This window comes from Mustela putorius, unplaced genomic scaffold (genome assembly GCF_011764305.1).
Source record: "Mustela putorius furo isolate JIRA1106 unplaced genomic scaffold, ASM1176430v1.1 tig00003853_pilon_pilon_pilon, whole genome shotgun sequence".
Taxonomy (NCBI): domain Eukaryota; kingdom Metazoa; phylum Chordata; class Mammalia; order Carnivora; family Mustelidae; genus Mustela; species Mustela putorius.
In genome coordinates this window covers 86,430,124-86,457,445 of record NW_025422005.1, presented here as the reverse complement: position 1 = coordinate 86,457,445, position 27,322 = coordinate 86,430,124, and the positions used below count along the sequence as shown (strand labels likewise).

The following is a 27,322-nucleotide window of genomic DNA, read 5'->3' as shown; positions in this document are numbered from 1 at the left end:
GGTAACAACTTCACACTTTCAACAAAGTAAACAACAGCTATTTCAAGACTTATTTGAAAAAAAACTCTCTAAGCCACATATTTAAGTCACATGGCATGGGACTGACTAAGTGTTATCTGATATAACACTTAAATACCTCCTTACATGCTATTCTTTTGTAATTAATGTTATGAAGTTTATTCCTAATATCCAGTAGGTAAAATATTACTGACATAAGTGAGTTCTATTTTATTTTTAAATCAAAAAATGCCTTTAGTGTAATGCACATATTAATTACATAGCTTGCCAGATGATGTCTCCACCAAACCAGATAAGAAAATCTCAGTCCAAGAATTGAGTGCCCTCACTATCTAAATTACTTTGGGGGTTACAAAAAAAAATCCAGATGCATTTTTAGTAGCTCATAAAACATTTGATTACAGATTTTCTGTAAATGACAGTGCATAAGATTGGTCTGTGTAGGACTCTGACTTACTTTAGAAGAGGTCTGTTTGCTACAGATGAATCACTCCAGATTCTGAGAATCAATATATTCAGTCATTTCAAGCAACTCACAATAAACCCAAGCCTAAACTTTGTACACTGAGACCAGATAAATTTGCTAAGTACACCTACACTCTACAAAAAAATGGACAGGCAAAAGAGTCGTTCTAGCTAGTAAATACCTTGGAACTTAGAGTGTGCCAGTCAGGTTTTTGAGGGACTGGCATGGAAAATTCTTGGAATTTGCTGAACTTTAGAAATGAATTTCACTTCTAAGACATGTTATCTCTGAGTTGACTCAGGTAGAAAGAATGTCGCAGTTTGGAAATGAAATCCACACTCCTTTCAGCTCTTTCACAATCTCTTTTGGTTTTTTGTTCAGTCCGCATAGAACTCTCCCACACACAGCCTACTTCAATGTTGAAAATGATATCTGGGAGAAATTAATTTAAGTGGACACAAATTCATCCTATTCCTTCTTACTAAACCATGGATAATGTTTCCATGATGCCCTGAGGCCTTAGGACAGTGATCTACAATACATATATTTTTTTAACATCAAAGGCTCTTTTTACTAATTTGCCTTCAGGAACAGCAAAGTTTGAAAGAATATAACTTTCAAATTAACTACATTAACTAGTTAATATTTAACTTTATCTTTACTAATCAAAAACAAAACCTTGCCACTAATGCAAATGTCTAACAGCAATAAAATAGTATTCAACTTTCTTATTTAATGAGGTGGTTGCTATTTGAGTTAATTGATATGACCTTACAAGAGATTAGAAATAACTCGGACATGTTATAAACTCTTTCCTAGATTATTAGTAGCTCTGAGGTCTCTACTTACGGAATAGAGAGGCTAGTGCCACAATGACTGTAACTCATTTATGCTGTTTGTCCCAAGAGCCCGGTACTTTTCTCTATCACAACAGATCTACAGAACAATCAGAACGACTTACTGAGAGTCTCCTAAGCAGAGAAAGTATTTATCAGCAGGATCACTACCATTAATTACAATGTAGAGCACCTGTCCAGGTAGAGACAGCCCTAATGCCATGAAGTATGAAGTTCCATGGTCCCTGAAAAAAAATAAAGGAATCTTCATATCATCCTTTTTAAAAAATTACTCCAGCTTGAAAGGAAGTATCTGAAACATGTATTTGCAGAAGAAAACACAAACACATGATTGGGAGCAGTGCCTTACGCTAATAGTCTAATACTACTTTGTACTTATATTTCTGGAACTTTAAATAAAGATTGGATGACATTATTTCTGAGAACCTTTAAACTCCATGCTCCCTATTAACTGCCCAGTTATCAAAATATCAGAACACATGGACTCAGAAAACAAATGTTAATCAACATCAGGACCATTAATAGGAGATAGATAGAAAAAAAAAAAAAAACATGAAGGGCTCAATGTTCCAAAGCATCTAAAATCCAGCTCTTCTGCTCTTTGGATCTATACCGAGACATTAGATAATCATGGTATATCTTCAATACAGTAACAGGAGCAGGAAGTTTCACCCATCATCGGCATCTTCAATCTTCACAAAAGCCTCTCAACACACACAGCCAATTAGCAGAGGGCAGAAATGGATCGGGGCAAGAGAATCAAATTGCAACAATGATGAATGCATTTCCGCTCAACTTTTCAGTGAATTTGCTTTTAGGGAAAATGCACATCACATAAATTTTAAGAGACTAAAAAACAAACTTGCCTGCAAGGTCTAACTAAGTTACTCTCCAAAAGTAAGTAAGGCTCTAAAGGAATCACAAGTCACTGTGAACACCAGGGCACCATTCAGCGTTATTTCTACCAGAGAATTACGGTTTTGGAGAAAACAGAAATTAGGGAAAGAAAAAAAGGTTTTAACAAGGGAGCACCCTAGTGGGTCTGAATGAGGTACAGTAATGCTCTTTCCTAACTGTTTAATTTTCTCCTGTGAGAGACACGGTCAAGTCCCACGTGCTTCATTAAATATCCCATTCCTAGACATGCGAAGTATGATTAAATGCACGTGAGAATTTGCTGAAAGAAGCACAGTTAAAACTCTCACACACACCCTGAGAGCATCAATAGACGTTTAATGTAGATTATAATCAGGCTTTCCAGTCACCTTCCCTCCACTCCCTCAAGTTAGTTCTATTTTAGGGCAATTGTGTGGGGCCATCTAGTGAAGCTCAGGATATGTCTTTCTATTAACAGTTCTGAGGCTTCATGTTCAAGGGAATGGCCGTAGCACTCATCGCACTCCAATCTCAAATCTACAATCTGCATGATTTTAAAATCTAAAATCTAAATCTTAAATTTAGATTTTAAAATCTAAAATCTAAACTCTAAATCTGCGAATGCATGGCTCAGTCAGTTAAGCATCTGTCTTTGACTCCAGCGGTAATCCCAGGGTCCCGGGGTGGAATGAGCCCTGTATATATCTATATATAGTACATCAGGCTCCCTGCTTAGCAGGGAGCCTGTTTCTTCCTCTCCCTCTGCTGCTCCCCCTGCTTGTGCTCTCTCTCTCTCCCTCTCTCTGTCAAATATACAAATAAAATGTTAAAAAAAATTTTTTTTTTAATTTTTGATGGTCACAACTTTTGGTCACAAGTACAGAATTTGGATTACCGGCATGTTTATACCAAATGAGATTTTAAAAGAAAAACCCAATTTTCTATGTGTAATAGTCTTATTTGTTCATTCAACAAATGTTAATTGATTCTCCAGGGTGTGCCAGCACTCTGGTAGGTACTGGGTGATACAAAGATGAGTAGCACACTGTCTCCCTCTACTGTTAAGAAGTTTGCATTTTAGTGGCAAAAATGAGCACAAAAGTGGATCATTAGAGCAATACTGATGGCCTACTGTTTGACAAGCAGTATGCCAGCTGTTTTACATGTTATCTGTTCTAACCACTGGAAGAATTCTGGATTGGGCATGATTATGGGCAATTTCTGCTCAGAGAGTTTAATTACCAAAGGTACACGTTGGAGGCAGCATCTGTAAACCCAAGTTCCTTCTGAATTCAAAGGCAGATTTCATACCCAGATTTCCTTCTTTTTTGCTATAGAAAGAAAGGAGCTAGAGAGTCTTTTTTATCCTTCCCTAAACCCCATTCACATGCACTCACATCATTTCTCTCTCCAACTAATCTCTTGAAACCACCTCTTAGCTGCTGCCTCACTTCCACCACCCTGACCCAGATCATCATTCACCATCTCTCATTTGGGTGACTGCAGTGGGCCTCTTACCCACTGTCCTTAACCTGAAGTCATTCCCTCGCCACTACATGAGGTGTTTAAAATAGTCTTTTCCAAATGCAAATGTTGCAGCCGGCGCGACAAATGGACCAGGAACGTGAGGGTAAGAGGATGGTGAAAAGAAATTAAGAGACAAAGAGATGGGGGCAGGAGGAGCACCGAGGAGGATGTCCACTAGTGCCGAGTTTATTCAAGGCTGTGAGGCATTATACAGCTAACAGAAACAATCATAAGAAAGTATCTGTTTTTAGCTGATTACTAAAGAGTTTGCAACATGCACAGAAAATCCTTCAAGCTTTCCCATTATCTATTTCCTAAACATCAATAGCAGACCTTCTAGCACCAGACGTACTGACTTCAAGGCCACTCAAGACACAGTTTGTGTAAGCACAGCACAGTCTTACAGTGGTGTCGTCTATAGCCCGTACAAGGACAGCAAGGACCAGCCAGGAATTTCTGACCCCGGCCAAATCGGCTCTACCTGACTAGCAAACGTGTGGGAAGTCACGTAGGCGAGCGCACAGCACATAGCACACACCCCTTCTCAGTGCTCCTGGACTTTATTGACCTTAGCCTTTTGTTCGGCTATTCAGCCTTTAAAGGAGGCACAAGTCAGGGCCTGGTTTGGTCCCCGTCTCAAGACTTACCATGGCCTCCCACATGCAAACTGAATCATATTACACCTATGTTTAAATGATTTTCTTTTAAAATTAAATCCAAATAGCTTTTCGTGATCTGTCTTGATGACATGGAATCTGCCTAATTCTCCAGCCCTTTTCTCACAAGTTCTCATCATGTACTCACCATAAGCTTTAGCCATTCTAATCTTTCAGTTCCTTGGTCATGCATGCTTTCTTGGCTGGACACTGACCTTCTACCCCGTAATGGAACATTCTTCCACATTACCTATCCAAACTCTAATGATTTTGCATTTTATACACCAGACATCAACTTTCCTATAGAGCCTTCTCTGATTGCTCCTGTGTGTGGTTGGCTACCCCGACACTGTCTCCCAGAGTCACCCATCCCACTCTCCATGAAACTTGGCACACTTTTCAGAAAATTCCCATTTGCTTCTTTTACATTTTTTAAATCTTCACCCCCTTAAAGATAAGATGTCTCTTCTCTGAGAGGGCAGGGACCATCTATGTCTTATTCCAGTTGAATTCTTGAAGACTATCATAAAACACCTGAAACGTAGTAGATAAAACTTAGTGTCAAATAGTGAGAGCAAATATTTTTTATTTTTTTTATTATTTTTAATTTTATTTACTTATTTGTCAGAGAGAGATCACAAGTAGGTGAGAGGCAGGCAGAGAGAGAGAGGGGGAAGCAGGATCCCTGCTGAGCAGAGAGCCTAAAGCAGGGTTTGATCCCAGGACCCCGAGATCATGACCTAATATGAAGGCAGAGGCTTAACCCACTGAGCCACCCAGGCACCTAGGGAGAGAGAGTCTTAAGCAGACTCTGCACTGAGCATGGAGACTGACATAGGGCACTATCTCATGACAGTCAAATATGGAATGTCTTATATTTTATGAAGTTGAATCATGACGGTCAAATATGGAATGTCTTATCTTTTATGAAGTCGAAACTCGTTGGAGAAAAAAAAAAAAGACAATAAAAGCACAGCCTTCCTTAACCTTTGTTATTGTTGCTATCTGTCCTCTCTTCAATGGCAATGCAACATTTCATTACAAAACACAGTATTTGGTTCTACCTAGCACTTAAAACAAGAGACACTGAAAATCTCACTGGAAGCAGAAATTAATAGAAAAACCAAACTGTGTACCCACAGTGGAGTGGAGTGAAATTTAAATTGGAAATTTAACAGGGGAAATTTACAAGAATTACCCCACAAATTAAATTGAGAAGAACCTCAGATGAGTTATTTAGCAAAGATAGTCCTACTTTCCCTAAAATTCTAGACTGTAATACAGAATGCAATTGCTCCAGTATCCAAGTACTTGGTGATGACTTATTCTTCCAGAATCCTCAAACCCTCATTATTTTAGCACATTTTTAGGTAATTGGTATATTTTACCATAAATCGACTTATTATTGATCTTTCTTTTTATGTCCTACATTTTCTTAGATTACAACCAAATGTTAAGACTTTTAAGAAGAGGGGTGCAGGGCTGCCTGGGTGGCTCAGTGGGCTAAAGCCTCTGCCTTCAGCTCAGGTCATGATCCCGGAGTTCTGGGATAGAGTCCCACATTGGGCTCTCTGCTCGGTAGGGAGCCTGCTTCCTCCTCTCTCTGCCTCTCTGCCTACTTGTGATCTCTGTCTGTCAAATAAACAAATAAAATCTTTAAAAAAAAAAAAAAGAGGGGTGCCTGGGTGGCTCAGTAGGTTAAAGCCTCTGCCTTTGGCCCAGGTCATGATCCCAGGGTCCTGGAATCAAGCCCTGCATCGGGCTCTCTGCTCACGAGGGAGCTGCTTCTTCTTCCTACTTGTGATCTCTATCAAATAAATAAATAAAATATTTTTTAAATATTTTTTAAATATTTAAATATTTAAATATTTTTTAAATATTAACTATATATATATACATATATATATATATTGTGCTTTCAAAGGCAACCATGAATTGCCAAAATATTTGAGATTTCATAATACGATTCTGTTCCATTCAGTCTGGATGTTAAATAGGCTTCTCCTTAAACATATACTCATAATATAAGCTCTATCCCAAAAAAGTTAAGATAATTTTAAAATTTTCAAATCAAGAGAAATAAAAAGGTCACTTTTCTCAACTACCTAATCATTGTATTTTTGAATATACAGAACTATACACATGCCATATATCATAAAATGCTAATCATAACAAATTAATAAATTTAAAACAATTTTGGAAAAACACAGGTATTTAGAAACATATTGTTTTTGGCCTTATTTACGAGACACCCAGCAAAAACTCAATCTAGTGCCCTATCCAATAATCAATTGTATCCATCATTACCATCACCTTTCTCTTGGTAATATAAATGTCAAGACTAAAGATAAAAATAAAATTTTAAGTAATATACATAGATTTTTACTATACTTTACTAAAATTCACTATGTATAGTACAAACTTATTTTCAGTAGTTTTAATAGACTTTAAAGATCAAATCATATCTACTTCTTGCTACATGAGTTCTCCAATGGCCTTAAGTAAAAAGAAATAACATTCTGTCATAAAGATAGTCACTACTCCATTTAATTTACTTATATGGGCATGGCCTTAGGATTTAAATCCAGAAGCTGTTAGTTCAGGATATTACAAGATACAATTATATATTGAAGATATAAACAAAAGACAGATGGTTTTTACGCTTCATTGATCCAAACAACAAATCTTCTGAATCCCAAATGATATATTTTCCTGAGCTACTGATTGATAAATATGAATTGCAACTGATTGTAAAAAAGTTTATTGTCTAAAAGTCATCAGGAAATAAAACCGTCACTTTCTTAAACTATCCATTCAGTATATTTTCTGAATAGACACAATCACTATATTATAAAATACTAATATTCTCCTGTGCCTCACTGTAGACAGAGGCGCATAGCAGGAGAAAATCAATGAAGCAAGTATCTTGACTTCCTTGCCATCCACTTTTGCAAGAACATTTGTCTTCCAGGCATTTGGGGAAATTATCCTTTCTGTCTGCCTTTGTCCTCACAAAAAGTGAGAGTGAAGTAAGAACGATAATGATTTATTTGAACAAAACCTAGTTTTTGGGAGCCAAGTAATAGAAATGACTTCTATTGTTTATTTTACTTTATTTTTATGATTTCTGTATTCCATCAGAATCTGAAAATATCTGTGGTTCACTTAACATTAATATCTGTAAAATTATAATTTAAAAAGCAGCCAGTTGCTTACAAATTCTCGCACCTTTAATTTTACCAATTTCACTTATCAAGATGCATTTTAGCTAGGAATCAAATAAATACTTAGCAGACACATTTCAGATGGGAAGAAAGCAACATGGACAGCCCTGCTTTTGGCTTCCCAAGAGTAAGAGCAGATGATGATAACCCTGATCACCCCATGTTTTACCACAACCACAAATACCACCTTCTTCCCAGCAACACATGAAAGTTTGTACATGCCCTATCCACTCAGTGTCACCTTAATTAGACTAAGAAAATGACAAGCTTCAGAACTTCCATCTTTGAGATGAGAAAATTCCATCCCAGAGAGTAAGTGCATTATCCAATTTTACATGATGATTTAATGCTGTAGCTTAGATTAGGAACCAGATCTCCTAACACCCACCTCAGCATTCTAACCTGGATGGAATATACCACAGAAACATTTCCTAGGAAAACATCTGAGAATTTGTGGGAATAAAAACAAAGACACCTCTCCACCCCCGCCCCAAAAAAATGTATAAAAAGATAGAGGCATGGTTACTCGGTTCCTAAATAGATGACCATCTACTCATGGGGTTCATTTATTTAATTATTCTCTTTCCCATCTCCCCTCTCTACTAGATTATTCCCAAAGGCAAACAAGCTTTTCTTCATGAGATCCGCACAATAGTAAAAATTTCCCACGACCCTTTATTTCTCTACCCTCATCTCCTTGCTTTTTCTCCTTTGAAAGAATCTCCTATAGCTGCTGCTTTAATTTACAGTCTTCAGAACCAACGGTGACCCAGCTTCCGTTCCTAACACTGTCTTCATTTGATTCTGTGATCACCAGGGACTTCTTGCTGCTAACTTCCATGATCATTTCGGTGAGCTTATTAGAGATCTCAGTGGCATTCCTCACAATTCAGTACTTCATCCTCTTAAAAGGCCCTGTGTGTGTGTGTGTGTGTGTGTGTGTGTGTGTGTGTGTGTGTTTCCTTAACACTACATTATTTTTAGGTGCTTTCTGTCACTTCTTTTGAGCTCTTCTGCTGGGTCGCCATGCCTCACAGTTCTGTTCTAAATGCTTTTCTCTTTTCTCTGTATGTCCTCCCTCTAAGGCAATTTTAGTCTCTGGCTTTCCCTAGACTGTTAAAACTCATCTCAAAAGGGTGTCTATGCCCCCTAGATTTTTATACTATCTTCTTTACACCTCCACTGGCATGCAAACCAGTCATGAACAACTTAAAATAATCTGTACTGAATTCTTGATCTTTTCTCCCAAATCCATTCCTTCCTCAGTCACTTCCTGTGAGTAAATGGCAATACAATCTTCTTAGCTGAACAAGCCAAAATTTGGATATTATCTTGGACTATTTTTTTTAACATAAGGTTTTCTTCAATTCCTCTTTTTACTTCCCATTCTAACATCTATTCTGAAGCCAGTCCTATGAACTTTATCCCAAAAATCATAACACAAACCATCTACTATTTTCCATCCCCATCACCGCTTCCATCATCCCTTCCCTGGATCAATGTGACAATCTCTTTCTTAACTGGTCTTTCTGCCTTTACTCTATTCCCTCTAATTAACTTTCATATGCTACCTCGAGTGATCTTTTTAAAATGTATCGCTCACATTCTGTCACTCCCCTGACTTCTTAAAATTCTCAGATAGCTTTCCATCATACCTAGAATGAAATCCAAATACTCTGACTTTACATAGCTTCATCTTTTGGACCACCTTTCTAACCTCGTCTACTTTTCCAAGTGTGCTCTAGACACACTGGCTTTTTTTTTTTTTTTTAATTTCTGTGTGTGTTAACTCACCACACATACCCAAATATAGGACGTCTGCAAGAACAGTGATAACAGTTAACATTTATTAAGTTATATGTATTTCTTTTTTTTATTTTATTTTTTATAAACATATATTTTTATCCCCAGGGGTACAGGTCTGTGAATCGCCAGGTTTACACACTTCACAGCACTCACCAAAGCACATACCCTCCCCAATGTCCATAATCCCACCCCTTTCTCCCAAACCCCCTCCCCCCAGGAACCCTCAGTTTGTTTTGTGAGATTAAGAGTCACCTATGGTTTGTCTCCTTCCCAATCCCATCTTGTTTCATTTATTCTTCTCCTACCCCCTTAAGCCCCCATGTTGCATCACCACTTCCTCATATCAGGGAGATCATATGATAGTTGTCTTTCTCTGCTTGACTAATTTCGTTAAGCATGATACGCTCTAGTTCCATCCACATTGTCGTAAATGGCAAGATTTCATTTCTTTTGATGGCTGCATAGTATTCCATTGTGTATATATACCAAATCTTCTTAATCCATTCATCCATTGATGGACATCTAGGTTCCTTCCATAGTTTGGCTATTGTGGACATTGCTGCTATAAACATTCGGGTGCACGTGCCCCTTCAGATCACTACGTTTGTATCATTAGGGTAAATACCCAGTAGTGCAATTGCTGGGTCATAGGGCAGTTCTATTTTCAACATTTTCAGGAACCTCCATGCTGTTTTCCAGAGTGGTTGCACCAGCTTGCATTCCCACCAACAGTTCAGGAGGGTACCCCTTTCTCCGCATCCTCGCCAGCATCTGTCATTTCCTGACTTGTTGATTTTAGCCATTCTGACTGGTGTGAGGTGATATCTCATTGTGGTTTTGATAGTTATATGTATTTCTTAATTTTTCCCAATAACCCTGTGAAATAGGTATTATTACTGCTGTTACCCATGAGACAGTGGGAGGTTAAAAACTGTTCTAGAGCCCCAGAGAGTAAGTGATAGAATTAGGATCCATATCCAGACAGTCAGGAATGACCACCCTGCCCCCACCACCTCCCTGCTCCCCCCAATCCCTGCTCCAGATCTAAGACTCTGCCATCTAACTGATCCACTGCCTGAATGTCCTTCCCTTCAACTTAGGTTCCATGGTTGACTTCTTGGCAATTAGCTCTCAGATTAAATATTACTCTTTCTGAGAGGTCCTCCCTACTCACCCAATCTAAAGCAGTGCCTCCCCCCAGGTCACTATCAAATTATTCTACTTAAATAATCTGCATTAAAATTTTTCCTACCTGATATATTGCCTTGTTTGCTTATTTCTTTCTTTTATACCCTTTCTTCAAAATGGAAGCTCCACCAGAAAAAAAGGTGTCATGTTTTGCTTACCATACTAATTCTAGTACACAGAACAGTGCTTGATACTCATTAAATCTTAGCTTGATGAATTAATGAATAGTGAAGTGAATAAATGAGTCAATGAATAAATGACTCATTTAAGACATTATTATTTAAAACTGTTGATATTTTGAGCCATTATAATTTTTTCAGTTTAAGTTATTAATGCTATAAATTTTGGTTTACTCAAAGAATTTCACTGAGGGGTAGAAAGTTATGGGGCCAAGGTCAAATCCAGGGTGGTGCCAGGAAGACAAAGGCTGGCATTGCACATTGTGAGTCACTGGGCAGATGGGAGATAGCTAATGAGTGACAGACAGAGAAAAAAATGATAGTGGAATCACACAGAAGAATCAAAGAATGCAAAACACAAAGTTTATAAATATTCACAGGAATCTCTCTGGTCAGAGACTACATGTAAAATATCTTTATTTGGAACCAGAGCTCACGCAGTTTCACATGCATCATTTTAAAATATTTTTAGAGACTGAGATTGAGTGAGTATGAGCCATTGGGGGGAGGGGGAGGGGGTGAGAAAGAATCTCAAGCAGGCTCCATGTCCAGTGCAAAACCTGATGCAGGGCTCCATCTGACAACCCTAAGATCTTGACCTGAGCTTAAATCAAGAGTTGGATGCTCAACTAATTCAGCCACCCAGGTGCCCTACATGCATATTTTTTAAATGGTTTACATTTAATGGGTTACATTAAAAATTCATTCACAGAAAAAAAAAAACAAAAACAAAAACATTCACTGAAATCTCAGAGTTAAAGTTTGCAAAATTATATTGATTTACCAAATTATAGAGATAAGTTTCCTTCACACACTCAGGACAACTACCAACAAGACACATAGGCAAAACCAAATCAGTGAGATCTAATAAGAAATACATTTGCTAAATATGTTCTTTCTCGACACTCACGTTCATTTTCTCTTTTAATACTTTATTTATTTACTTCAGAGAGCAGGAGCAGGGGAGAGGGGAGGCAAAGGCAGAGGGAGAAGGAGAAGCAGACTCCTGTGGAGAAGGTAACGTGAAGCAGAGCTTTATACCAGGACCCCGGGGATATGACCTGAGCTGAAGGCAGATGTTTAACTGACTGAGCCACCTTGGTGCTTCCTCACATCCATTTTTATAGAAAATTAAATATGAGAAATTTGCTGAATTTGCTTGTTTCTTTCTAGGTTTGACAATTTAAGTATGTTTTGCAGAATAAATGCAAATGTGGTTAAAATGAGATTAAATTTCAGGTTAGCTAAGTAGGCTGTTTTAATGGGAAAGGTGCTTATGTATTTTAGTACTCAGGGCTGAATTTCTATAATTTTCATTTACTATTAAGAGATACTCTGTGCACTCAATGCTCCATCCTTCTTCTCTCAATATAGTTTTGGTCTGAAATCACTTCTTCACTTAACTTTGTCAGTTGATTCAAAAATAAAAAAGAAGAAAAAAAGAAGAAATGGAAAGGATAAGCAATAGTACTTTGAGAAGGTACAACACATGGGCCTATTTTATCTCCCTGTTCCCCTTGTATTCCTAGCACAATATGTACATATGTACTCAGTAAATGGTTGCTAAGTGAATAAATGATTTATTTTACATTTAAATATTAAGAATTGGTTTTACAAAAAAAGGTGGGGGGCACGCCTGCGTGGCTCATTGGGTTAAGCCTCTGCCTTCGGTTCAGGTCATGATCTCAGGGTCGTGGGATCGAGCCCGTCATTAGGCTCTCTGCTCAGCTGGGAGCCTCCTCCCCCCGCCCTGCCTGCCTCTCTGCCTACTTGTGATCTTTCTCTGTCATAAATAAATAAATAAATAAATAAATAAATAGAATTGGTTTTACCCTCTAGTGTATTTCAGAGAAAATGTCCATTGCTACAAGGAGAAAGCAAAGTCATTTTTAGTTTAGATGTCACAAGCTTTTAAGTCCTGTTGTAAATTCTGTCTTAATTCCTGGTCTAAGTGGTCTAAGCTCAGCAGTATCCCTCCGCCATATGGATACAAGGCTGGGTTCTGTCCAAACACCACAGAAGCCAAGACACCTCAAGCGACTGATGTGCTGTCAGTTTTTGGAAATGTTGATTATATGAGATTCATGGCACAATTCCTAGTCCCAAATATAGTTCTTGTACAGGTTTTAACCAATCCATCCAACTCAATTCATATTAACGTTATGTTACATAAACGGTGTCCAGAACCTCACTCACACCCATAAATTGAATCAACACTTGAAATATGCACTTATTGGAGGCAAATATGGGCTTTGCGTGCTCTTGCTGTATCCAAACTGTGCTTCGGCCTTGGGGCAATGGACACTATCTATATTAGAGGAGCTGGCTTGGCTCATAAAGAAGGTTAAAAATCTCATTTTGAGTTTTAATTGTAGAGTCTGGCCGTCGAAAGCGTTGAAGTAAAACTCCATGACTACAAAATCTCCATTCACTTTCAGTACCAGTAAACAACCTGAGGTCACTATTTCTTCCTTTGTTTCCATTTAGTCATTTCCTCTGGATATAAAGTGTTATGGAAATGAATATTCCATTATGTTTATGTTTCATCCTGAGACCTTATATTGATCTACATCCAGATTTAGTTTTAACTGACTTCTGAGATGCCAGGTATCTTTTTTTCAAAAGTTCACTCATCGTTAAAAGATATGTTCACTTTTTCCTTTTGTGGTCATTGCTGAAATTGGCCAGTGGCCAAAATGAAATTCAGTCCCTCTGTGACTTCTGACTTGAGCAAGAACTGTAAAAAGGCACTTTCATGCACTTTCTCACATCTACAGGAAGAATATGTCTTCCTTTCTTTCCAAAATCTCAGACAGAAGTACAACGTTGAATGTATGCCCATACAAAAAGATGATAAAGTACAGGTTGGGTGAGGACACTACAAAGGTCAGCAAATTTGCAAAGTAGCCCAGCTTTACAGGACAAAAGATGTCGACATGAACACTCAATGAGTACAGTGGGAGAAAGCAAATGGCCCAGCTCCCCGTGTGGACATCTACCCTAGCAAAATGGTTATCACCAAATTAAAATTGGATAAAAACCACAAAAATTCCTTGAATAAAAAGCCAAATTGCACCAAGTACAAAAGGGCAAATATAAGGAAGAAACAACTGAGAAGATGCAAGAACAATGTTATATACAACTTTCAATAAAACTATTAAAAAATAAAGATAATGTATTTTTCAAGAAATTTTAGGCTAATTTTTCTTCCTATGCAAAGTGGGGCATATTTTTCTTATGTCATAGTCACAATTTTGAAAGTTTTAAAATGTACAGCATTTCTACTTGAATCATATGCATAATATCTCAGGATAACTCCTACACGTGTACCAACAAATGTAATCACGTATTAGCTTTTCTTAACATCTCTATGAAATAACTGGTAAACGTCATTCATAGTAAGGATTCTAATTTTTTTAAGGTTGAAACAATTAGAAGGAAAGAGATTGTCATGTCAACTGTAAGACAGAGGTGGAAGTTTAAAGAAGATAATTTCAAACTAGTCCTTATAGGACTGAAGCCTAATTAAAATTCAGAATACTAGCACCTTTCATTTTTGGAGACTATTTCAATCTTTAATTTCCACCTACTTCCTAGACCTGCAAGGAAGCATGGCAATTAAAAACCTTTCCATAAGCAATACACAAATGCAATCTTTGCTTTTTTAATTAAGTTTTTATAACTATTTTGGCTTTTAAAATAATAATTTAGGGACACCTGGGTGGTTCAGGGGGTTAAGCATCTGCCTTTGGCTTGAGTCATGATCCCAGGGTTCTGGGATCGAGCCCCGCATCAGGCTCCTTGCTCAGTTGGGAGCCTGCTTCTCCCTCTGTCTGCGCTCCCCCTACTCGTACACTCTCTTGTTCTCTCACTCTCTCTCTGACAAATAAATAATCTTTAAAAAAATAAGATTATAATTTAAATATTATATGCACAAAACTAGAAAATCATATACTTGGAATAAAAAGGACTTAGAATAAAAAGGAAGTTTCCTTTCCTGAGGCAATCATGTTTAAGTTTAATTTTAGAGCTTCAGATGTTTAAATCTGTATCTCTAATAATATACTTATTTTTCTACTTTTTTCAGGGGGCTAATCAGTTTTGGAAATTGTTTACTGACTTTCTGCTAAAACAAAATGCAGACCTAAGTCACTTAGCCAAAGGCACTTCTTTGTCTTCTCATAATACAGTTTTATGACTATTCACAGTTCAACTCTTACCAATGTTAAAACTTCACACCTCAGATTTAAGTCTTTATTATTTTTTCATCAACTATAGGAAAGCTCTCTTCATGCCCTATTTTTAAGTATGATGTCAGCTAACCTCCATCTTTCTTTCATCTCCTCTCTTAATTTTTAATTCTTTCATACTGTGGACTTTACCTAGTCTTCCGTGTTATCATGGTTTAAAACATTGTGTTGTTTCTGTAATCACAGAGTAGATGAAATATCTCAAATATTCTACAACTAGTTTATGGGCTGATTCTACAAGTCAGACATGATGGTTTTCATGTGAGGAGCTAAGCGGGGACTCTGCTGTAGGATTCTGCTGTATTTCTTTCCTCTGAGTCCAACTTCCTATCATCTGTGCCATTCGAAAGGCAAAATTTCTAGAATTAAGTTCAAATGAATTTTCCTTTAATGCTTGTACTTCAATAATTGACTTCACCATACCCAGTGTTTCTTAGAGGATCTCATACAGTATTTCCATAGATCAATTCCTCTTATTCCCGAGACCTCCCTCTGGCCCATGTCTATCCATTCTGGACTAATCACTCTCAAGGTCTACAGCACAGCTGTCATTCTGGGACAAAAATGTTTTCCTGATTTCATGTCTTCTCCTGTTTTGGTTTACTCTTTATTTTGCTCAACATATGCTCAGGTAACTTCTTAAGAAAAATTAAATTGTAGGTAAACTTTGGGAAGTTTGTGTGAGAGACAATATCCCTAGTATAGCTTCCTCTGATTTTTCTCCGTAATATGAAATCACTGATTATTGTCTTCCAGAATCCAGTATTGGTAAGCCCAATGCCAGTCTAATTCTTACCTGTTTGCATGTGATCATCTCACATTCTTTCTCTGAAAAGTTCTGTTTTCTTTATTATTCATCTAAAACTTCACTGTAATTTTCTAAAACTAAATCTTTTTTCATTCATTATGTCATGCCCTTTTAGTCTGAACACAGTTTTCCCTCATGATAAGATAGTAGAGTATTCTTAACAAAAATTTTCAGAATCCGAAACGGCGCAAATTAAAGCAGAAGCATTACTTTGTATGGAAAATTTCTTGAGCATTTCCAGACCCAGAAGATAACCTCTTTCAGGCTTTCCTGATACCTTAGGACACATCTTGAAGACGGATGCACAAAATAACTCCACATAAAGCACGGGTGCTCATAGTCACAGTTCAAAGCTACAGCAGCTCAGTGCTGAGACTCTGAGTATGGTTTCCAGGAAAGGAGCTTGGTGGGGCAACTCTCACCGCTCAGGGTAACACAGACTTCTGAAAGGCACATGATACCTGTATTTAGGTTTTGTAACTGGGAAATACCCTATAGAATTTCTTTGTAACTGGGAAATACCCTATAGAATTTCTTTGAAAATTTACTCTTTTCCCTTCCTTTCATCGTAGAAACTCACTCTTCAGATGAATGAGCTTCTAAGTTGATCCTACATGCATCTATATTTTCCCTATGTTTATGTCTTTTTGTTTTAGTTTTTGGGATAGCTCCTATTTTTAAAAATGTAATCATATTTCTAACTTCTTGTAGCTCTTTTGTGTTTTCCTTTTACAGTGAATGGTCTATAATATACAAAACTCTCTAGAGATCTTAGTATCTTTATTTCTCTTCTGCTCTGTATTCTCTCTCTTCTTACAGGATCTGTTTTCTCTGCACTTTCACTTTAGTCATTCTCATTGTAAGCTTTTTGAAAACACATGCTAATCTTTGGCTACTCCTTCACTCTCAAAGATCTGAACAATGTATCTGCTTGGAAACTGTGTATTTAGGTAGGGTTTGCCGCTTTATTCCATAGTGAGAAAGGCAAGAGACCTCCAGTGTCAATGCTGGAGCCTTTGTTCTGGAGCTCTGATGCCTACATTAATTGCCCTAATCCTTTTCAAGTATTTAACACAGATTTGTAGATTTTTTTTTTTTTTAAAGCTGCCTCCTGGGGTCCTGGATCTAGAGATGAAGACAAGATTGACTGCTTTTCAGGCATGCTTTCAATGCCCTGTATCTCACCCAATACCCTTACAGCAACTATGTTTCTGTAGGCTGTTGCAGCTTCCTCCTCAGCAACTGCCTTTCCTGCTTAGACACACTGATGCATCTTATCTTATCCTACATCTTTAATTACCACTCTACCACCTTCGGCCTTCTAGAAATTATTTAAACTTTCTTCTCTACTGAAGATTCTGATACCACTCTCTTTGCTTTAGGCTTTTCCACCCATGTTTTACTCCTTTACTATCATTTTAATTAGATCTTAGGAAAAAAGAAGATAAACACATGTTATTAGTCCATCATATTAAGCCAGGGTTACTTTTCATGTTTTACTTCATTTTGTTATTTGTATTTTAACAAAAGAATTTATTATTCATGCCTAAAGGGGAAAAACACATTCTGTGGTATTTTTCAGGGGATAGAATATCTTCCTGTTTATTTTAATTTTTTTGAAATTTTCTTGCACTTATCATCTATGAACTTAGAAATATTTATGTAGGACATCATTAAGGATCATATTACTTTCACTTATTGCAAACAATATACTCAATGAGATTCATTCAGAATGTATTTGCTTTTGCCTAGTTCAAACTGATACTACTTACCCACATGAACAAACATACTGTTCATATGTTTATACCAAGTTGAATTGATATATTCTGAACAGGTATAGGCCAATGTTTTGCTATTCAATACAGATAATGCAATAAAGTCTCTTTAATTATTTGCTTAGTTTATTAGGTATAAGGAACTTATAAAGTAATTCATTTATATAATGTATATAAAAAAGCTGTCTTATCCAATTTCTTTCACAAAAGGAGAAAAAAATGTATTCCATTCAGGTTTCATGAAGTGCTAGAGATTACTAAATTTGTAGTTATCACAGAAATAATAGTAGAAAATATAACATTATCATCCATCATCTTCCTAACTGAACAGTTTAGTATTTTACAAGTTACATATTATTCTTTTGAGAAACTCATATAGAGAAAAAGGAGTCAAAAAAAGCTTCAAACTATAATTAGTAATATCCTTGATCTGCTTTGGTGATCTGTTCTTTATCTTCCAAACACATGAGAATAGGAACTAATTGGAAATTTATAAATTCTAAGGATAGGCAGAAAATGGAAGAAACATTGAACAAACAGAACCAAAAAATATTAAGCAAAAAAAAAAAAAAATCAAGGGAGAAAATGGGGCATAAATGGATGGAGAAGGTATTCCTTTTTTATAGAGTCAAGGTCAACATTTATAGGCACTCATATTGCCTTTCACAGTGTATAAGTCACTTTTAATTTTTGCTATTTAAAATCTTAGAAAATGCCTGGGCTTCTGTTTGGCTTAGGTTTGGGCATTTATAAAGTCTGAGGTTTTCCTAAGATCCTACAGCTATGGTGATAAGAATATTACAATTTTTTAAGAACGTCATTAATTTTTTGACAGGTACTGAATTGACTGATACTCTACATCTTTTTCTGCATGTATTTACAAGGTCTTGAGGACTTACGTTTTTTGGAATTTTTTTGTTTGCACCTTCAATGGCTGCTGTACCTGGCCCTGCTACCTGTACAAGGCTTTTGCCCTTCAAAATTCTACCTCTTTCAGGTAGATCATGGTTGAATTTTTATATATATAAAGATATCTTTATAGAAAGATATCTTTCACAGGAGCTGCTCATTCACCAATACTTAAAATCACCTTATAGAGTTCTTTCTCGCTTGTATACATTGTCCAAAGTCTCAAGCCATAAGGGAGAGGGAAAGGTAGGTGAGAAGTGATCAGGTAAACAGGCCCATGGTCAATTTGTGTAATTTTTCTGACCTCTTTACTTAAATGAAGCAGCTGTAAACTCAATATAATGATAATGATTTCCCTCACTATTTCTTTCCAGACTGTACAAACCATTTCCCATTTTAAAACTCCTCTACTCTTTGGATTTAGAGCATTGAAAAAGCAGCTACTCGTGGTTCAAGTTACAGTTAAAGGCACAGCACCCAATATGATTGATCATTCATTCAGAATATGTGATATTAATCTCACGGATTTGCTTTATTTCAGGATCCCTTTCTTTGCTCTTGAGTATGGTAGGAGTTTGACTTTGGTATAAATATGTGTGTGGCAGTCATTGGTCATGTTCACCCAACATGTTTATGTTTCTCTGATTCCAGCATGTGGAAAATTGATGAAAATCACAGGCCCAATTACAGTCAAGACATCTGGAACCCGATTTGGCGCTTGGATGACAGACCCTTTAGCATCTGAAAAAAATAATAGAGTATGTTGCTTCCACAAACACCTTTGCTTAGAATCATACTTTATTTGCACTCTATGTCTATCGAATGATTTATTTTCTTTAGGAATATTAGTTTCAACTTGAAAAGTGTTAACGTTATTTGCCAAGTATTCTCAGTTTGATAATATGAACATATCTACAGCAACCTTATTTCAGTAAAATATTCCATCTTCTAATTCAACAGTAAAGCTAGTCCAATTTTTATTCGTTTTAGTCTTGTTTTATGCTAATAAAGAGCTAATTACAAGTACACAAAAAAGTCTCTACACACTTCTAAAACCTGCTCCTTAATGTGAGGGAAAAAAAAAATCACTAAGTAAGTGAAAAACTCAAAAGCAACTGATTCACTAACAAGCTGAACTATCCCTGGAATCTAGAGGTAATTTTAAAGTAAATAGTACTGAAGCTTTTGGAGTATATTTTCCTAAGTTGGCAATGTCTGCATTATGTAAATCAATATACTGGAAACTTACCATAGCGCTATTTATGATCTATCACAAAATTCAGCTCACATTAAGATTCTCAAGGGTTACATGCAAATGAGATTAGTAGCTAAATTAATAAAATGGTTACACTAAAAAGCAGCTGTACCTATAAGGTGATCCAATTAACAAGCATTACCGTAAGTTTCTATGGTATCCATAAAGGAGAAATAAATGAGTAAAATTAGACCTTTTGCTCTTTTTTCAGAGCAAAAGAATATAGTTGCTGAAGGTAGTATTTTTTTGTCATTATCACTGATTACACTGCTCCTTCAGCTGAACAAAGTAACATTGATACATGTTTAGTTCACTTGATGATATGCACTGAATGGTCAGAGAAACAACTAAATAATAAAAAGAACAGAAAGCAAATCAACTTCAAGGCAGTGAATTCAGTTGTTTGCTTTCCACATAGAAAATGCCACAATTTTCGCCTGCAGTGCTATCACATTGCAGGAGGTCAGCAGTAAGATAATAAGTGACTTCAGATCCTGAGAATGGAGGTATTAAAATGTGCTGACTCTCACTGTCTTCATTTTGGATATCTCAGACAAGTACAGAATTTAGTCACTCCTCTATTTTTTTTCCCTTTCCCTCAGGTCTGGTACATGGACAGTTATACCAACAATAAAATTGTTCGGGAGTACAAATCAATGGCAGACTTCGTCAGCGGGGCTGAATCACGGACATACAACCTCCCATTCAAATGGGCAGGAACCAACCATGTTGTCTATAACGGCTCACTCTATTTTAACAAGTATCAGAGTAACATCATCATCAAATACAGCTTTGATATGGGGCGAGTGCTTGCCCAACGAAGCCTCGAGTATGCTGGATTTCACAATGTTTACCCCTACACATGGGGTGGCTTCTCGGACATTGACCTAATGGCTGATGAGATCGGGCTGTGGGCTGTGTATGCAACGAACCAAAATGCTGGCAATATAGTCATCAGCCAACTTAACCAAGACACCTTGGAGGTGATGAAGAGCTGGAGCACTGGCTACCCCAAGAGAAGTGCAGGGGAATCTTTCATGATTTGTGGGACACTATATGTCACCAATTCCCACTTAACAGGAGCCAAGGTGTATTACTCATATTCCACCAAAACCTCCACATATGAGTACACGGACATTCCCTTTCATAACCAGTACTTTCACATATCCATGCTTGACTACAACGCAAGAGATAGAGCTCTTTATGCCTGGAACAACGGTCACCAGGTCCTATTCAATGTTACCCTTTTCCACATCATTAAGACTGAGGATGACACATAAGCAAATGTAATTTGTTTTCATTGATTGAAATTGTGTCATTTGTGATAAACTCTATAGAACCCCCTTCTGTTTTCCCTTTATTGTAAGTTCTCATCATTTCTCCAAAGCATTTTTTTTTTATTATTATAAAGTTGGTTTGTCAAAAATCAGCCGAGCCTGTCTAAATTGACCTGTTGGAAACACATCTTAACTCCTAAATTTACGGGGCCTATCATGTCCTTGTCGTGAAAAGCACTAAAAAGAGCTTAAGCGGCTAAAGTTATAGTTTTGCAAAAGGTTAATGATCTGCCTTATATTAGAGTCAGAGACTAATGATGGCTTAAATGCATAAATGTCTTTTTTTTTTTAATTCTGTCATTTTTTTTACTGTCTTTTGCTCTACATCAGGAAATATTTTGGTAGGAATTAGGGGGGAAAAAGCACTTTCCTCCCATTTATTTCTAAAAAAGATTTAAGGATTTTATTTATAAGGAAAATATATTACTCATTTTGCTGTTATAGAATTCTCTGATGCGGTGCTGTACAGTCATTTTTAAATCTCTTGCTAACATTTTATTGGCAATATGTATTTCTACCATTGTAACCACCATTGTGCAATTGTATCTCTTCACTTCTGTGAAAGTAAGTAATATTTTTTATAAAATACACTGAAGTTTAATCTCAGTAATTATTATGGGCCAATTTTCAAGTGTGGTCAGGATGAAATATCTTCTCGGCTTACCCCTTTATTTAAATTTATAATCAGGAAGAAAAATCAAACTAAATCCCTTACATAGAATATTTCTTTTACCCCAAGTTTATTGGATCACTAACACTGAATGCTAAAACTAACTACAGATAAGTTACTCCATTCACTTCACTGAAAGCAACCCACATTGTTGCTTGCAAAGATGCAACTGAGTCAGAAAATTTTGGATTTGAGTTGACTTTACTCATTTATTATACAACCAACCCAATTTTGTTCTTCCTAAATAAGTATATTAGGGTTTTAACTTAAACTTTACACACAACTTGCAATAATGTAATTACTTGTGTCAGGACTCTGAAAGTACATGAAGCACATATAGAAACTCTTAAAAAGAAAATTTCTGTGAGGTCATCTAGATTTACATTATGAGCCCTGGAGAGTTACTGGCAATGTGAGTGCAAAAGAAAATGATGGGTAGACTTGGGAGCTGTCTGCGCGGTTTAAATGTGCAAAATACCAATTCAGAAAACAAGATGGGAGGGCAACCCCTTGTTACCCTGATTCATAATGTGTGCAGAAATAATGTAACCAAAAAAGAAAGTTTTAATAATATTATGTTAATAATCTCAAAAACATACAATCGATATTTATCAAACATGTCGTTGAGTTTGGATGTCCTTTCCATATGTTAAAAATACTTACCTAAGGCAGTTTTACAGAAACTAGAGTGTGGGTTGGTTTTACAATTGAAAGAGTATATTCTATAACAAATAATGTATAACTTAAATTGTGGTAAATGTTTAGTTTCACACATACATAATAATAATTTCCTTTGTAAAGTAAGGATATAATAATTCAGATAGAGCATTGTGTAAAGAAATGCTAACACTTAAGTAATTCATTTCAAATGTCACAAGTAAAACATAATTCTCAAGTATCTCACTGTCAAAGTCATGGAATTAAATAGCTCAATCTTGAGATTGTTCAAGTTTAACAACAGTTTCTTTACTTTTTGCCTACAAAAAGTTAGCATGACTTAGTGACCACTCTGGGTCCTTTTGCAATGTTGTCTTCTCTTTTAAAATGTTTATATAAGTTCTCCTCTGCTTTTGAGAGTTAGAAAATTTAGGGGATTCACTTGTCATTGTACACACACCACAAAAATAATCAGCCAATACTTTGTATATCAAGAGTTTGTATGAAGAAAGAAAGTCAATTTAAAAAATGAATGAATTTTTAAGTAGATGGCCTCTGATGGATATCTGGGTCTTCATTACTTGTTTTTTAAAAAAATGATGTAATATAGTATCACATACATTCAAAACCTGGATGATCACAGCTTTTTTGTGAGATGTGCAGCTTGTAAAGCACTTTATTGTTTTCTATGTAAGGTATCATCACCACATCCAATTTCTAGTGTGTGTGCTGCTAGGGCACGCACAGATTTTATTATTGTCATAGAAGTGGGGGTAACATGAATTTAAAAATGTGATTTGCATTAAACATTTACCGTTTAAAAACATTCTTCTTAATAAATTATTATCAGTTTTGTGCCTGAAATAAGAACTTATTCTAATTACTGTTTTATTTTTAACTCTCAAATAAATTTTATGAGGGAAATAATTTAGTACTTTAAAATCACTTACATAATCCTATCAGTAAAGAAATCCAAGCTTAATCCTAAATGAACTGTGCAACTGGTATTTTCTGAATTGACCAGATCATTAACAAACTTCTATGTCTTTCAAATAATAACATGACATGGTCTGATTGTGTTTGTGTGACCTTTTTATTTGTGGCCCTTGAATCACAATACTTACTATCTACACATATATCTATTAGTTCATAAAATTACAGTGTTTCAGTGCATTACCAGTATGTAGGATAAAAGAGAAAATAATGATATGCCTAAATATAACATTACAAGTAATTAGATAAAATTTACCATAAATTCAGAATCTCTGGTTTTTATCACTGTACTTAGAGTCATTTCATCTTTATAATCCATATTACTCCTTCTAATAAAATCTTTTCTTCAAAAACAATTTAATCCTAATAAGAAAATGGTCTTTCAAATCACTACCAAACTTACAAGTATAAATTTTTCATCCAGAAGAATTTTTTTTTAAGATTTTTATTTATTTATTTGACAGAGATCACAAGCAGGCAGATAGAGAAAGAGGAGGAAGCAGGCTCCCTGCTGAGCAGAGAGCCCGATGAGGGGCTCGATCCCAGGACCCTGGGAGCATGACCTGAGCCAAAGGCAGAGGCTTTAACCCACTGAGCCACCCAGGTACCCCCAGAAGAATTATTTTTTAAATATAACTATACAAAACTGTTCTTCTGTTCTCCTAAAAGTAAAAGTTATTTTCCTACTAAGGTAAGTTTTACATATAATAGTCCTTTACCTTTATTCTCCTTAAAGAGTATATTTCCAAAAAGAAAAAAAGAAAACCCTACTGGTCTCCTTAGCACTCAAGATTACCAAATCATTTCTCTAAATGCTAAGTCTGAATGCAACTGATAGCAAAATTAAAACTATTCCTTTGAGTTAGAACGAATATGAAAAATTAGTGCAGAGTTTCTAAAAGCTAAGCCTTCTAGAAATATATCAGACACTTTTGAAAAAAGAATTGAAAAATGGCAACTTGCTGGTTTGGCCAGGAAGGTACAATTATATCCTTTACGCACACCTTGTGTTCCTATGACATTATAAAAGAAAGGGCATTTACAGACAAATTTTACTTTGCCTTCTCTACCACTACATGATAAATGGACCACAAGAACTACTATAAAGTGGTCTACCTTACACTATAAGCAGGGAGAATTAAATTAAAGTTAGCTGTTAAAGGATGACACAAAGCCTTAATCTCTGACTGCTTATAGGTAGAGACACTAATTTCTAGAGAGTCCCAGAGGAACTAAATATCACTCAGTTCAGTAGACAATATCCATACTGAAATCAAGATCATGGGATGATTTCTGGTTCTAAAATTAACTAAGCTTAGCATAAATAAATCTCTTAGGTAATAATTTTTCATAATCAGTGACTCCTCAGAGAAGGTCTGTGGCTTTGTAAAATATATTGTTTTGAATTTAACTTATATTAGAAAAAATACAATGAAAACATTAGTTGATGGAAGGAACACCAACTTCAAAATCTTCTAGCTATTTTTTTATGAAATAATGAATCCAACTGATGACAATCTCTTTAATAGAAAACTGTTCTACTCTTTTAACCAATCCAAATGAAAACCTCCCAAACTGACTTTACCAAGCTGATTTATCAGATTCACATTTTAAAATTATTTTATACAGCTTTTGCCTTTTGGTTGAACTATTCCATTAAACTTAGAATAATTTTAATCCTGTTTGGATTCTGCTTTGCTTCCAAAATGTCAAACTGGTTACCCTTTAAAGCTCATTTCATGGTTGCCAAGTAAGTTTTCCAAGTATAATTATCACTAAACATGTCCTGAAAATGATATAAGGACCTAACACTGTACCTTGCCAAGAATATTTAGTATCTTTCATAACTATAACCATCTTAAAACATTATTCTTAATTAGAGTGTGAAGCAATATGGTAAATAAGGAGAAGTTCTCATGAATACCTTAGTGATACAAGACATTTGCTGATACCATACACACAAATACGGCTGTATTTGGGTTGCATCCCTACCAATGGTATAATCTGCCTAGAAGAGCTCACACCCACATTCTTAAAAAAATAAATAAGTAACCAAAATTTTGCCATAATATATCATTCCCTACCACAATCAGACCTGGAAATATCGTATTTTCAGCAGACATTTCCAGAAGATAAATATTATATGACAAAGGTCTTGAAAAGACCTCAAAAAATGAGCTGACTAAAAGAAGCATTAGCCATTTTAAATTTAAGCATGTTATAGAATTATCATATTGAGCTTGGTAATACATATCCAGCTAAGCTTTTTGTCTGTGTCACTCTTAACTTCATGAACTCATATATGTTACCAATACGTAGTTTATGGGCTTTCCAACTAGGTAATATTGCATTATTTATTCATTTATTTGAAAAATAAGCCCTGAGCAAAACTATATATCTAGACAATTTCTAAATGATCAGGATAGAGCTGTCAACAAATAAGGTCTTCTTCATGTGCTTACATTTTAGTAAGAACAGACTGCAAAAAAAAAATAATATATATATATATACATATATAGGAAAAAAGTTATGATTATTCTAATTGTTGTGAAGGAAATAAATACTTTAAGTCATTAAAAGTGAGTGAATGTTTGCTAGGGGCAGGGTTGGGGTAGGAAGTAATGTATAAGAGGGAACAGTAAAGAGTGATTTCTCTTAAAAGCAGCCTGCCATGGCAAATTTAGTCGAAGAATGAATGTCACAAATCTAATCCACGTACAAAATTTAACATCTTCCTTTATGTTCCTAGAAATCCATGGACCAAGCATTTCTTAATATGTCTCTATTACAGAAGTTATTTTTTTAACTTGGAGTTTAAGGATATACTTCTGGGCATGGCTGAACCCTGAAAATGTGCTAAATTTAGTGTATATATGTGGTTGTACATTCTTTCATGTAGAGACTTCAGAGCTTTCATCACATTCCCAAAGAACCATGACCCAAAAGATCACCACCATGTCAAGGCAGCCTAATTTAATCACAAATTTACTAAACGTCTTTATGATAAGCACTGAATGTCTGTCCTCTGTATTGCAATCCCAAAATTTCAGCTTGCTTCAGAAAGGAAAAAAATCGACACCCTAATATTATGGGTAATTTTTTTTTACTCAGAAGAACTCAAGATTAAGTCATTCTCTATAAAACATTTAAAGGGACTTAATATTTTGTTCAAATCTAATTATTTTTCTGTGATCCAGTCTGTAGGGCATCTTTTTACCAGATTCAGTGACCCAGACTCTCTATTTTAAGACTCTTATAACTACCTGAAACTGGAGAACATTTTTTATAATTCTTGCACAGCCTTTTGGCAGCCCCATTAGAATCTGACTGATATTGAGCAGACCCGTGTGCTCCTCAAATTGAACGGCAAACTCCTCTTCTGAAATTAGCAACAGTGGCAACACAAAAACAGCGAAAACGAAAGGTTATACCACTTGTCTTGCTTGAGAAGTTATTGTAATTGATATGTATGCAATCTACAGCTACAGAAAATAAAAAGATTTTTATTAAAAAAAAAATCCTCCAGTCAAGTTTATAAAGTGATGCTGAGTAAAGCATTGAAGCAACTTCTGTCAGTGATGTTTTCTTCCCCCCTCCCACCCAAAGACCTTGACAAGACATTCATTAGCTTCTACTTTAATGTGAACCAAAAAGAATAAAAAGAAGTATTTCTATTCTCTCTCCTCCAGTGTCTTTATTAAACTCCATTAGAAACTACTCTTGGAATATGCAGTATGCATTCACAAAGAAATGGAATATGTCTTTATATGAGTAATGAGTTTCTATATAAATGATATTCTTGCCCTTCAGGTAAAGTTTGGCCCAGCAAAGTGGCTAAAATGCATAATTAATTTGTGATTAGCTTTTCCTG

At 35.8% G+C, this 27,322-nt stretch overlaps 1 protein-coding gene and 1 pseudogene across 2 annotated transcripts in view; both read left to right on the top strand.

Annotated features, from left to right (window-relative positions):
* The window catches only part of OLFM3 (olfactomedin 3), a 198,863-nt gene extending 174,928 nt beyond the window's left edge, over window positions 1-23,935 (top strand). For both annotated transcript variants that reach the window (XM_004775168.2, XM_004775167.3), the window contains exons 5-6: window positions 19,191-19,297; window positions 20,397-23,935. In XM_004775168.2, the coding sequence (XP_004775225.1) occupies window positions 19,191-19,297; window positions 20,397-21,074 (785 nt within the window). In that variant the 3' untranslated portion in view covers window positions 21,075-23,935. The remainder of the gene's footprint in view (window positions 1-19,190; window positions 19,298-20,396) is intronic.
* On the top strand, window positions 13,494-14,892 carry LOC123387379 (annotated as a pseudogene).
* Window positions 23,936-27,322: the final 3,387 nt, after the last annotated feature.